The sequence below is a fragment of the Dicentrarchus labrax genome, unplaced genomic scaffold (genome assembly GCF_905237075.1).
Source record: "Dicentrarchus labrax unplaced genomic scaffold, dlabrax2021, whole genome shotgun sequence".
Lineage (NCBI taxonomy): Eukaryota > Metazoa > Chordata > Actinopteri > Moronidae > Dicentrarchus > Dicentrarchus labrax.
The window spans coordinates 15,555,897-15,571,026 of NW_026136701.1; the positions used below are offsets into that span (position 1 = coordinate 15,555,897).

Sequence of the window (15,130 nt, forward strand, 5' to 3'; positions counted from 1 at the left end):
CACCTTGTGGTAATTGTCTTAATTGAAAGTTGAAGAACTCCAATTATATTGAATTTATGCATCTGCGTTATGGAACATTTTGCTAAAGAGATTGTTGTGTTGCATACACAAATACATGCATTGTGGTGAAATGTAAGTGTCCCTCTGATATGAGCCCTGACAGTAGTGTTACCGGAGATACAATATAACAAAAACAAAAAGTTGGACTTGATGAATCAAGTTCTGACTGCTTATAAACTCTGGAAAATGGATCTGTTTTTTCCTTTGAGGTTTGTTTATCTTTCAATTTGTAACAATTTTTCCGTTTAACATCAAGACAACCCAATGTTGCAAATCTCATTTTCCTTTTCAGTTGTGTCTCCTACTTTCCACACTAGCACATTTATAAACATCATGAAGGATCTCTGTAAGAGCATTTTTTACCAGACAGAATTCACTGCAGGACATCCCCACAGAGTGTGACAGGGTGTCTCTTTTATCGCAGCCATGTCACCATTTGTCTGAGACAGTAGCAACCATTTTATTTCTTTTTGCTGTATACACCCTATGCAAGATTTTCCTTTGAATGATTCTATATCTGTCACGTTTTGATATTATAAGTATTCCATATTGTTTGCCAAGTGACTGCTGTGGAAAGGGGACCTCCTATATCCCCCCAGCCAAGTTATGCTAGTGAGTTACACAGAGTTGTAGAAAGCTGTAGAAAGGCAGACAAGTTTATAAATACCAAAGACCAATCCTTTAATGGCAACAATATCCACTAACTTATCGTCTACAGCCTTCTCTATCTCTATTAGAACCCATTTTAGATGTAATTATAGAGTATATTTGTAGGTGAGATAAGAAGGAGGCATCATTTAGGTTATACTATTCCTTCGAGGAAGTGGATCTTAAGAGTCACAGATGTTTGATTAAAAAAGATTTTAAGATAGACAGATGTTTTCATTGTGTGAATTTGTATCCATTTTGGCTTTTGAAGGGGGACTTTTGCAATCTATCACACCAAAAAAAGGGCAGCTGATTCAAATCAAAATGCTTTCAACAAATGGTACGTACAAGTCCATTAAACATAGTTTGTTCAGAATAAGTCACATTCTTTTCCTTTAATTATGCTGTAATCAGTCTGACACACATCAAACATCCAATGTGCAGCAGTCTGCGCTGCCTTTTGAGCCCTAAATATTATCTTTTTATAAGTCTAATAATGAGTTCAGGTCTGAGAGGTCATGTAGAACCTGGCACAGTATTATAGAGTTGCATATTTATGTTACATTGGTAATATATACAGTTCGCATACAAATAATGTCAATGTTGACAATGGAAACATGCGTCATTTCCCATCATTTTAAGAGCGAGAACAGGCTGGTTGTTAAAAGATTACAAGCTTATTAATGTCCCTGCTGTCCATGGTGCTGAAGTATGAACACATTTGAGATTTTAGTTTTTAAACTATATTCCCCAAATTAGAAAATCTAAATTAATGAAATGACTAGTATTTTGCACACTTATTGTTACAATGACTAAATTGCACAGTCAGCTTTCATAGCTTTTAGTTTGCTGCATTATTTGTGATATATATTACAGAGGAAGTACGTTTGAGAAAGTAAATGTTACATGATACAAGGATACAAGGTTATTTAACTGAGATTATCCATCAACCACTGAAACCTGTAACAAATCATTGTAACACCTCTTCAGTGAGTCAGAAATTAACTGGGAATGGCTGCTTGTCCTTTTTGGATCTGGTTTATGTTTAACATTGAAAATAGAGACTGCACAATTGTTCACAAGCCCAAATCATTTATAGATTTTATAGTTTTAATTTTTTGTTTCTGTCTTAGATGTTTGGTGCTTTTAGTTTATTACTTCTATCTTATATAGGTCGTTCTGACCAATGCTTAATACTTTTTTATTCTTTGTACTTGGTACTGCTTTTTATTCTTTGTACTTGGTACTGCTGGGATTTATTCTTCCAGATTATTTTCAATGCTGATAAACATTCATAGCCATACAGGAAAAAGATCACACTAAAGAAGAAACTTTGTCCAAAAGATTTACCAGTGTAATTTAACTCAAAAGATTCATACGGGGACCCTGCGCTGGTCGGGGTGTGTTTAGCTGTAAAAACAAAACAAACAAACGTCTTCCTCTAAACACTGCTCATAAATAGTCTTATACAAAGTCTGCATGCCATGACCTGTGTCATTATTTTAATGTGCTGCATTAACACCATTAGAATATGTGCCCATGTGGGAAAACACAGGAGTTATAAAAGGGCCTAGTCTCCTAAAGACATAATATCAGTTTTACAAACATAAAACTCTGCAACAAAACCTTTCATAAAATGCTCATTAATTGTAATTAATTGTAATGAATTATAATAAATTGTTGAGCATAATCTTGTCACACCCACACTCTCATATCATGGATGGCAGGTTATCGTACAATGCATGCATCATATTATACAGTGGTGGAAAGTAACATTTACACGTACATTAACTCAAGAACAATTTAAATACTTTTATCTTACTTGAGTAGTGAGTCAATATTTTGTCTTTATACCTCTACTCCACTAAAGAAAAGAAAAAGAAAGTCTTTATATTGTCATATTCACAGTATATACACACCATTTACAGCACTTTTACATACATGAAATGAAACTTGGCCTCTGCATTTGACCCATCCTATATACATTATTACATACACAGGAGCATTGGGCAGCCTAAGCACCCACATCTCAGATGCAAATATTGTATGTTTTACTCTACTACATTTAATCAGTAACTTTAGTTACTAGTTACTTTTCAGAATCAGATTAAAATTACAAAATATAAATATACAAATATTATATCATTAGGTATTATCATACGGTCAGACTTTATTGATTCACGAGGTACACAGCCTTATAAAAAGTAATTAATATCAGCTCAACTTTTACCATCTGCAAAGTGATGTAATGCATCAATAATTATAAACCAGTAATATAATATAGTACATTGTTCTGAAATGGGCCAATCTGCATGATGAGCACTTCGACTTTTGGGACTCTAAGTGTCTTCTGAATGGCCACTTTATTACATCTAATTATATCCCAACATAAACTGTCAGGCTAATATATATCTATTATTCAAGGTCATGGTTTTCCTATATCTAATAACTGGTGCCTCCGTTCTCATAAATAATGAACCTGTGTCCTGTCAGGATAACTGGAGAGAGTGTATATTACTGATTTCAGACTGTAGTACTGAAACAGACCGTGAGGTGGCAGTAGTGTCTTATTAATGTTGTTCAAACTCTTTGCTTGCTGGAGGCTCCTATGGCACAATGGATCAAACACACACACACCACACACACACACACACACACACACACACACACACACACACACACACACACACACACACACACACAAACCATACAAAGTGATAGAGTGATGTTAACTATAAATTAATCTCAATAGTATTTATAATTTAAACAATTTATGATTTAGGTCATCATCAATTTAACCCCCAAATAAATGACCAATGGATGGGTTTGGTTTGGTTCAGTGGCTTTAGAGCAAATGTCAAAAGTGTCTCCAATAAATGACTTTCAAATTAATAATAGCATTGTGTCAGTTAGCAATTATTTCTTCATTTGTATCCAGATATGCAGGTTTGGAAATTCGGTGACACTTTATAATAAAGGTACAATTCATATACTTAAATAATGCTTAACTAATGCATGACTCACAATGATTTAATGTTTGAATTAAGACAGGATGTAACATGAATTATCGTTGCTCACCACTAGCAAATGATCTGTATGACTTTCTGTGATTTGTTCACACTTAATAGATCATCAGTTAAAGAATGTCAATTCATACATAAAGTGATATATGACCAGGATTCCAGTTACATAAAAGCTCCACTGCTTTCAACAACACAAACAACCCCTCCCAACATCTTATGTTTCACCCACTAGGTTGTAAATGTGTCAAATGTGTCCTTTGCTGCGTGTCACCCCCCCCCCCCGGCTGTCACTATTAATTATATATATTTAAGATTAACTAAGTAAATAAATAAAAACTAATGATCTATTAAGTGTGTACGAATTATAAAAGTCATAGTGACATGATTATTTCTTAGTGGTGAGCAGCAGGAATCATATAATGGATTAATTAATGCATTGATTCATCATGAGCCATGCATTATTGTTTTGTATTTGTACACTTATTATAAAGTGTTAACAAAATTCTGTTTTAAAATGGTTGGTGGTGATGAAAGAAGGGTTCTCATGAGGGCTCAGAATTAACAATTAAGATGGGCTAATTGAAGCAAACACTAGAGGGAGCCAAAATCCTAGTTATGATACTCTTCAGTCTATCTATCATGTATCCATCCATCTCTTTTAAAAAATGTCAGCAATGCGATTTTTATTTTGAAAATAATTAGTTTTTATGTTTAATTACCAAAGAGCATAGTGCCTTATTTAATTTGAACTTATCTATATAATATACATTTAGATTCCGTTTGTCTGATTTTTTGCTAACATCTCAGCCTTTTGGTTTAGGGAAAATAAAAACTTCCCATGATTGAAGATTAAGTGATACGAATGCACAAAACAAACAAACAAGCAACAACAACAACAACAACAAAAAAAAACAACACACAAAATAAATCGAAAAAATGGCATTAAATTCAAAGTAAATTGTAGGGTAAATAATAGTAATGTATATGTAACCATGAAACAAAAAATGAATAATAATATTCTGATGTCCTCGTTATATTGCACAGCCATCAAATGTGTCGCCTGTTGTTTTGTTTCATAGTTTGACATCCATTCTCGTTTTCCTCTTAAAGCTTGAGTCGTGGACACCTTAAATAATAAAGAGTAAACGAGGACTGGGTGGGCAGGCCATGCTATTAAGTAAAAAAGCCCGTCGTGAATTGTGTAAACAGCCCAGGGCGCTGGAAAAAGTTCATGCCCGGGTCCATGTAAGGAGAAACCGGCTGAGCACCAGGCCACTGCACGGACATTTAATTAAGACGACCTGCAAAGGATTACATCGATATTGGGACTGTAACTTTGCCTCACAGTGACCATTTACAATTTCATGCACGGTCGCCTTTAACAGCAGGGCGATGCAGAGGCCTCCGGGGCCGGTTTATTCAGCTATCTTTGCTCAAAATCGTATTTTTATTTTAAACCTACAGCCTTAGAATTAATGACATGGTATAAAATCCCATAGTCTGCTATAAAACACTTTATAAGTTTTAAAAAATTAAAGATATATAGGCCTAATAGTCAGTTTTGTTTATTCGGTTCCAGGGGCAATACATTCCCAAAAGGCCTCTAACATCACAACGCAACAGATATTCAAATAGCCTATAAGGTGTCATGGTCATCCCGTTTGGTCCCCACAGTCTTTAAATCCTTTTCTTGAATAAACTCTCACACCTCACAGCCCAAACTGTCTTTAATTCCCAGCGTAATGAGGTCTCACCTTAAACCGCCCACTGCCAACGATGCGAGGCTCTGCCCTGCTTTGATCTAATAGTGATCTTCTGCTGGTGTTGAGTCCTTTAACTCATAAAATCCACCTTTAAAAGACGTTAAAGGTCCACGTAAACGACGCCATTTGGTTTATTGGTGTTTCTATCTTTTTTTTTGTAAAAAAAAAAAAAAGTGGAAACACAGTGCAGTCAAATTCATATTAGGAGCCAAGAGAGGCCATGAGAAAATAAACTCACTGGATGATTTGCATTAAATTGTGATTTTTAAAAAAGAAAGCTCAGAATTGATTTAATGATATGGTCTCCAGATACATTTTTAGATACTGAGCTTTTAAAATTTCAAAGATGACTAATCTGTTTCTGTTTACTTAAAACTGCTACAGGTCTGGTAGATGATGTCTTTTTGTAACAAAGTGTGCGGGGATATGCTCTCCACGGTCTGATTGTGTACATGTGAGTGGCTCTGTCACTGTCTGAAGTCTTGGCTCGAGTGGGCTGGGAGTTACCGACACCTCCTCTCTCTCTTTTTTTTTCTTTTCTAAGAGCCCTGAGTGTGGCCAGGAGCTTTCTGCGCTCTCTGCGCGGCCCGACTTCCCATTGGACAACTGGTGCACTTTCAGGGAGGAGCTACACTGGCAGCAAAAAGGAGGAAAGAATTTAACTGCGCAAAAGTCCTGTGTGGTGACGGATGTCCAAAGTTCAGAACTTTTTCAATGTAGAGACACAGAGATGGGGACGGCTTAAACACAGATCCAGCACGCTGCACTGTTGTTAAGACTTTTCTCTCCTTTTTCTTTTTAAAGTGAGCAGTGAGGGGCTGTGATTTGAGCGCAGCTGCATTCACAGGAGGGAGAAGTGGAGCTCTCCGTCTGCGTATTTTGGAACTTTTCTTTTCGGCGGATCAAAGTGAAGACATGCAGGCTCGCTACTCCGTCTCCAGTCCCAACTCACTGGGCGTCGTGCCGTACATCAGCAGCGACCCGAGCTACTACCGGGCCGCTGCCGGTGGGGGATACACCGGGATGCCAGCACCTATGAACATGTACTCTCATGCGGCTCACGACCAATACCCTGCCAGCATGGCCCGAGCGTATGGACCGTACACCCCCCAACCTCAGCCCAAGGATATGGTCAAACCCCCCTATAGTTACATTGCGCTCATCACCATGGCTATCCAAAACTCGCCTGACAAGAAGGTGACCCTAAATGGGATTTACCAATTTATCATGGAAAGGTTTCCGTTTTACCGAGACAACAAGCAGGGCTGGCAGAACAGCATCAGGCACAATCTGTCCCTGAATGAGTGTTTTGTCAAGGTGCCCCGTGATGATAAAAAACCCGGTAAAGGCAGCTACTGGACCCTGGATCCGGATTCGTACAACATGTTTGAAAACGGGAGCTTCTTGAGAAGGAGGCGACGCTTCAAAAAGAAGGACGCGATGAAAGAGAAGGAAGATCGGCTGCAGAAGGATGTGCCGCCGAGGCAACAAGGCCGGGACCAGGAGCAGCCGGTGCAGGGCTCCAAGCCTGTGAGGATCCAGGATATTAAGACTGAGAACGGGACAGTCACGCCGCCGCAGGCCGACTCTCCCTCTTTGAGCACCGTGCCCAAAATCGAGAGCCCGGACAGCAGCAGCATGTCCAGCGGGAGCCCTCACAGCATCCCCTCCAATAGATCCATCGGCATGGACAACTCCGAGCACCACCAGCACCACGGCCAGGCCTCGACGCAGGGCTTCAGTGTGGACAACATCATGACCTCCCTCCGGGGGTCTCCACAAGGGGCCACCGAGCTCTCCTCCAGCCTCGCCGTCTCCACCAGGACAGGTATAACACCGTCTTTGTCCTTAAACTATTCTCCAAGTCAGACATCTGTCTATAGTTCCCCCTGTAACCAAAACTCCATCTCCACTACCTCCAATGCAACCTATCATTGTAACATGCAAGCCATGAGCTTGTACGCCGGGGACAGATCTAGCCACTTGGCAGCGAGCACCACCGTGGACGAAACGTTGCCAGATTACTCAGTCACTACCACCTCATCCTCCCTGACCCACGGTAATCTAAACTCTGGGCAAGAGGGCCACCATCCCCACCAAGGGAGGCTGACCTCATGGTACCTCAACCAGGCCGGAGACCTGGGCCATCTGGGCGCAACGTACCCAGCACAGCAGCAGAACTTCCATTCAGTCCGAGAGATGTTTGAATCCCAGAGAATTGGCTTGAATAATTCACCGGTGAATGGGAATAACAGCTGTCAGATGTCATTTCCACCGAGCCAATCCATCTATCGCACTTCTGGAGCTTTTGTATATGACTGTAGCAAGTTCTGATCTAAAAAAAACCCACCAACAACAACAACGGGCTAAATATTTCCCTCCACCGTGTTTGAACACTCAGTAAAATTCAACGTCCACCCCCCCTTTCCTACCTGCCCACACCTTATGGACTAATATGAGACAGAAAACAAACAAAAAAAAGACTTGATCTTGGTTTTTCTAAAGAACAGTGTTACTGCAAATAACACGTAAGTCTCTCTTTGCTTTTGTGGCTTTATGTGATATGTTAAGGATATGTCAGTTTTCATGGACGTGTAACTTGCATATAGTAATTTATTTCTAAAATGTAGCCGGATATTATGGACCAAACACCAAAAAAGTGTTTCTAAATTGAATTTCCTTAATTGTCCAAATTGTTCCATTATAAAAGTAAGAAAAAAGGAACGTGTATATCGCCGTACTATTTCAAAGATTCTTCCTTTGTTGAAAAGTATTTTGAAGGATTTGTTTGTTTGTTTAATAAATTGTCATTTTATGTGAGTTAAAGTTACGCCTCGTTTCTTACAGACTTGACTACAGTGATATTTTACACTCAGTCTGGCCCGTGTTAGTTTTCAGTGGAAGGTAAAGAGGCCTCGTTATTAATCTGATCCATGACCCTTTGAGATTTAGGTCTTATTTATTTCATGCTGTGCGTCCATCACAACATGTTTATGATAAAATGAGAATTATTTCGACTGTAATCTGCTTCACAGATTCAGATCTCTACTCTCACAAAAAATCCTTATAATAGTTACTTGTAATTATACCCTAAAAACATATATTTTGCTTCTCATCTTCAAATATTGAGGCAAAAGCCAAATTTGTATGCAACTGGGTGCGCACGTCCAACCAGAAAACACTGTTAATGATGTGTTTATTTCTAGGTTTTCTTACATTCATATTGCATTTACTGTTTATACTTTATTGTCATATTAGAAATGCTGAAGGCTTTATACGAGATGATCAGAGACGATGTTGACCTGAGGCCCAGACCTGGGAACCAGCCTGCACACAGCACAACTTTGTTTTGGATTGCGTTGTGTGTTTACTGGCACATACCAGTGCTTACTTAATATCATACCACACATGCCAAAGATAGTCCCGTTGTCACTTCAGTCTTGATGTTTGAATTCACACCAGTCTGACATGACGCTTACGTGAATGGAGACAAGTACGGCAGTCACGTTTTTACTATACGTACCTCATCCCAGTATGTGTGGATGTGGATGTTTAACTGCAAGAATGAGGAGATATTAAATGGGGTTCACTCAAAATTACAGATTGGTGTTTTATTGTAATCCTAGTTGGCAGTTTTTTTTTCCTAAAATAAAATTAATAAAATAAAATAAAAAACAAAACAACAGCACAGTTTTAAAGGCAATATCGGTTTCCATCAGTGACATTAATGGATGGGACTTTTAATCACGTTCAATGGAAACTCATAAATTACTTAAAAATGGGCATTTTTCTTCATTTAATTTAAATACAATACACGTCTGCTGTTCTTCATCTCAAAACAGCTTTTTAAAAATTGTATTTCATGTTTTATTGTATTTTATTTATTTTTATTATTTGCGGAATTTTTAAGTATTTATTGAGCACAGAAAGATATTTATTTTAAATGTAAAAAAAATGTCATTAATATATACAACATTTAAAAAAGAATATGTTTTTGCTTGGATGGATTTGTGAGTTACTTAATCCGTAAAATTGCGTACGAATATAGTCAGTACAAAGACAACGTTAATTATTAACAACAATAACTCCAATAATAACAAAAACAATAATATAATAAGATTAATGATAATAATAATAATAATAATAATAATAATAATAATAATAATAATAAGATTAATAATAATGTTTTAAACTCAAGAACTGGTATGATTATTATTTTTTTATAAAATACTAAAGCATGGTAATAATAATAATAATAGTAATAACGCTACTAATAATAATAATTAGGCTACAGTACACATCTATAAGTTACGCTTTTAAATTCTAATGCGAGTTGCTTGATTTTCTATCGAAACTCTTTAACTCAATGACTTTTTGAGGAAAAATTCAGTCGCTTTTGCCAAAGTTTCCTTTTCACCATAAACAGAGAACATGTCCTCCAGGCTGTAACAGAGGCCAAGTCAGAACCCAGTATTCAGAACCCTGTCAAACATAATATGTAGAGTGTGATTTTGAAACATTGTTCTCTAAAATCGAAGTTAGGAGAGACGAGTTTATTCCTCAAATACTTATCGGCAGCTTCTGGCCTCTAGACCAACAAGACGACAACAATAAGCAAATACAACACATCAAACCACGAGTGAGCAGCTGCAGGCCATGGGGCAGATTTCAGACTATATATGCCTTATTGGAACGGCGTGTATTTGTGATCAACAGCAGCAAAGAACAAAAATAAATAAATATTTGAACGGTTCGTGCAGCCACAATGAAATGCTGCTTGTATGTCTCTTCGATTACACCAGCTACAATCAGGCTCATAAAAGTCATTAGATACTTTCCCAAGTATAGGCCTAATAAACAAACGTCCTGTTAGCCAAAAGATTGATGGCGCCCTCACAGAATAGACCAGGTCAGGAAGGAATAAAATTCAATCAGAGAGCTGGAATCGTTTTTCATGAGACGGAAAAGGCAGAGAGGGAGACGGGGGTCAATGAGGAGGATGTCGACCGCCAGAGCACCATCAACAATATAACAGGACATAGCACAGAGAGAGAGAGAGAGAGAGAGAGAGAGAGAGAGAGAGAGAGAGAGAGAGAGAGAGAGAGAGTAGAGCTGCTGTGTGTGATTTGTACTTTGTTAAGCAGTCGAATACAATTAAAAAACACAATGTTTTTTTTTAGTCCCCACATATGCAGAAAACGGTTGAAGTGGATTATTATTACTTATACGTTTGGCACTGAAAATGATGATACTGCACAGAGCCTGTAGTTTCCTACGTGTGGCCCGGGGCCTCTCATCCTGTCCCGAGGGGTCCCACAGCAAAATAGGTACAAATTTAATTTCACTTTCATTTCCCTTCTCAGAAGAAGGAGGAGAAAGAATAACGTTCACTAGTTTTCTTTTTACAGTCATGTCCCCACCTGCAGTGCAGGCGGTGGTGATGGTTATTACAATCAAAATAAAACAACAACAACAACCCTAATTAGATGTTGCCCAGGGCTGATTCAGGTGCCCATGTTTGTTTGGGGCTCCTTTGACACGAAGACTTTTGGGGACCCCTGTTTCAGCCTGTATGAGGCTCCACTCTGCTTTTTCTTGAAACGTTCCGCTACATTCCTGAAAATGCACAACTTCCCTCACTGTTTTGGGTCAAATAGCGAAGACAAAAGCGTCTATGTTGGCCAAGTCTTTAATATTTGACACATCAAAACTCCATCTCTGAGTTGAATTTGTTACTTGGTGGGTTTTAAAAGCTGATAGGAATTTCCAAATAATTTTTTCTTATTTTTGTTATGTTTTATCGACAATAACACCGCTTGTTATTTTCCGATGCCTGGTTTTAGAGTAGGTTAAAGGCGTGTTTAAGGAAAATTAACGATCTAAACTATTTAATTGCCATATATTGTGAATTTTATTTGATACCCATTGAGTGCTAGTAGGCGAGATGTGTGCGTGTTCGCAGGTCAGGTCATAGTTCAAGAAATGGCCCCCTAACAAAAATATTAATATAATATAGAATGGATAACATATCAATTGCATATATATGCATACACGCACACAGACACACACACACACACACACACACACACACACACACACACACACACACACACACACACACACACACACACACACACACATTATTCGGTCATTTATAATACATGTGGAATAATAAAGATCAAACCCGTGATGTCTATTATAACTAGGTAGTCATGTCAGCTGATGAAGCACAACCACAAATATGCTGTAATTTAAACCTTTACCATCAGTTTTGACACTGACAGGTGTGACTATCGGCTGACCGGAATCACATTTACATTACTGATGCATTTGTCTTCCAAGTGTTGAAGCATGTCCTACTGTTTTTATTTGATAGAAGTTTTTTAAATCTTAGTAAAGAGGACGGGTGAAACGTTGTTTTCCTTAAATATCACACATTTTGTTTTCACTCTGGAGCTTTTTATATTGTGGCAGGGATAATTTAAGTCTCTAGGCTATAATGTTTGCAATTTTTGGTAGTCTAAAACCCGATTATTATTCCATTTTACCGGCTATGAATAGTGCCTACTGTGCGTAAAAACGCACTGCGATTGACCCAAAGCTTTCCCCAGAATAAATTCCCTTACGTGGCTACCTGCAGACTTCTAATGCCAGTGCAGGCTGTGTGCACCTGTATGGCTGAATGACCAGCTCAGCTCAGTATGGAAAATGCTGTGTTTTAGTTCTCGGTTAGTGTATAAGACCCGAGTTCCAAGCGCCATCTGTTTCTAATTAGGAGCCCATACACGCAAATTCTGTCTGCTCTGCGGCCAAACGAGTGAAAGGTTGGAGGTCCAACACTTGTCTCCCATAAGGAAAAGATAACCGTTGCGTGCAGCCTCTTATCCCGCGTGTCTCATTTTAAAGACAAATGATAATTTTCGGTGAAATGATTCACTCGACTTTGTCAAAACAGGTAGAGCGATGAGGTGTAAACAAGGCTTCTGGATTAAATAATGAGCTTGAAAATCGCGCAGCATCTCCAAATCCAAAGGAGTGAACTAATGCAGCCCTCCAGAGCGCTGGGGATGGCGGGATAATGGGGTACTGTGAATTCAGACCGACGGGAAACGGCCGACCTGCGAATAACCCGACAGCCTTGGCGAGATACCTCAAAAAACGAACAGAGTAACCTTCAAGTCACACAAAAACCTGCTTTTCTGCTGCTCTGGCCTGCGGGTTCTAATTATAGCACCTTTTTACGCACCGAGCACTTGAATGCCCCAATTATACAGCACGACATACAGTAATTTATTCTCAATGTAGTTTCATTTTATGAATACAGTTTTGATGGTCTCATACCCGGCGACTTTACAACCTCTCTTTAATCTGAATGGCCAGCCAGCAAAACAGCTTCATCCTGTCGCAGGTGTGGGTGATAAAATGGGATCCTTATTTTTATATTTGTGCTGATTTATTAATTACTTTATTGCAGGGTACATTGGATTTCTCAAATATATTAAATCATAGCAACAAAGACATAAGGGAAATTAGTGTAGTTTGTTGTTAAATCACTGAGTAAACAAAGCAAGGTGTGAAACGAATGAACTCGTTTGCTAAAACACAATTATATTTAAATGGATTAGAAGTGAATCAAATAATTAAATACAACAGTAGAATTTGGCTGGTGCAGTGATTTTTTTGTTTTGCCTGGTTAAATACTAGTGTGCTGAAAAATACTCACCCTGGTTTATGAATGAAGTACTTACACATATTACATGCACAGTACTTTTTACATTATGGTTAAACAAAATAGGCATATATAGGCTACACAAATACATGCCTATACAATACATATTACACGTGTATTCATAGCTTCATAAAGGTTTGTATAAAGACAAAAAAATGTGTCTCAGTTGCCTCCTGATAGCAGGGAGCAAACTTGAACTCTGTAACTTGTGACTTGAGAGGGCCACTTCAAAGCTGTCCAACTGCTGCTATTTGAGCCACAGTAGCAGTTGTCTGTGTCTTTCGCGGGTCTCATCTCATTTTATGGTGCAACGCGGCCACTGGGCTATGAAAACATCAACAGCAGACTTAGACTGCTGGAACTTGGAGACAAAAAGCGACTGTCTCTTCTTTTGCTGAGAGGGGACATTAACACAATTACATTTAAAGTCTGAGTCAGAAAAATATGTATAAACATAAACAAAAAAAAATTATAATGAGTGATTACAGAGTAATGTTTTTCTTTCTTCTATGGTTCCAGGCTGACATGTTAGTTTCTTTAATACTACAAAATAAGATTTACTTATAAAAGTGGATTTAAAAAAAGACAGAATTTATTTTAAAGTTAACCTGAACAAACAGAAGCGACAAAGTAGAAAATAAAATGCTGGAGACAATCATTTTAACATATGATTGACATGAATTAGCACATTCATTTTCAGTGAATTTAAATAAATTTTCAGTGAATGTAGTATGCTTTCTAGAATAAGCACACACACGTCACCTTCACATCAGTTTTCACCAGACTCTCCCGTGATCCTCACATCGTTTAAGCCCAGGAAGGGAGGTGGGTGCCATCTGCACTGAAAAGAGGAGGAGGCAGTGCTGGAAGTGACCCATCTCATTTCTGAGTCCTTTCAATTGCCTCCAAGGAGGAGAAAAGAGAGTGCCACACCAACCACAAGGAGAAACAGTGATGAATTGGGCTGTGTGTGTTTGTGTGTGTGTGTGTGTGTGTGTGTGTGTGTGTGTGTGTGTGTGTGTGTGTGTGTGTGTGTGTGTGTGTGTGTGTGTGTGGAGGTAAAGCCATTTAAACTCTTAAAGAATCCCACTTGCAATAAATTCCTGGCAAGGTCAGTGTGTGGCTCCTCCATGTAGGATTGAGAGATTGTGAAATCATGTGTCTGAATGAATGGATTTTGATGTGTGGGATTTAAAAAAAAACAACAAAACTGTCTCTAGCAGACTTCCTCTTGAATTATTTCCCAATAAGTGCCATGTCACATCTTCCCTCTGCTGCCTTCACTTTTATTTTGAAGTTAAAAAATAAGGCAGTGTTGACAACAGCTCTGTGCTCCCTGGGACATCGAGACTGGACAAATCCAGTATACTCTAGTTGATTTATTAGAAACAGATACATCTGCTATTTTTCTCCACAGCCATCAGAGATGAAAAAATGTGATCTCACATTAGCTCAGTCAATCATACAAAGAGGTCAGTAGGTCATGAAATTATCTGATCAAAATTTCTACAGCAAATCTGTCAACAATAACACATCCAATCAGGGGAAATGCCTTGTCATTCTGCCCTTCTCCAAATCTCCAGTCTTTCCGGTCTTTCTGACAGTGATGACAGACTTAGTAAGTGATGCTCAGATACATGAGGTTCTGAGGTGTATATACAAAATTGAATCAACTACATCTTATTCATTACATTATAACTACCTACAAATTCCACAGAATATGTCAATCACGCATTTCTCTGCATATTTATGATGACACTTATCATGATTAAACATTACTTCATGCTCAAGATCAAGACATCTCAACATGCCTAGATAATCAGCAGTTATTCATCAATTACCGTATAACAGTGTGACTGATTCACTTAGCCACAGTTGCCGATCCATTCACAACGACGTGCTTCTGA

The 15,130-nt window shown here is 38.3% G+C and overlaps 1 protein-coding gene across 1 annotated transcript; it reads left to right on the forward strand.

The window, feature by feature from the left end:
* The first annotated feature begins 6,132 nt into the window (after positions 1-6,132).
* Positions 6,133-9,093, forward strand: foxc1a (forkhead box C1a). The gene is made up of 2 exons (XM_051407551.1): positions 6,133-8,022; positions 8,753-9,093. Exon 1 carries the CDS (start codon positions 6,410-6,412, stop codon positions 7,826-7,828), a length of 1,419 nt encoding a protein of 472 aa, XP_051263511.1. The 5' UTR covers positions 6,133-6,409; the 3' UTR covers positions 7,829-8,022; positions 8,753-9,093.
* The last annotated feature ends 6,037 nt before the right edge of the window (positions 9,094-15,130 follow it).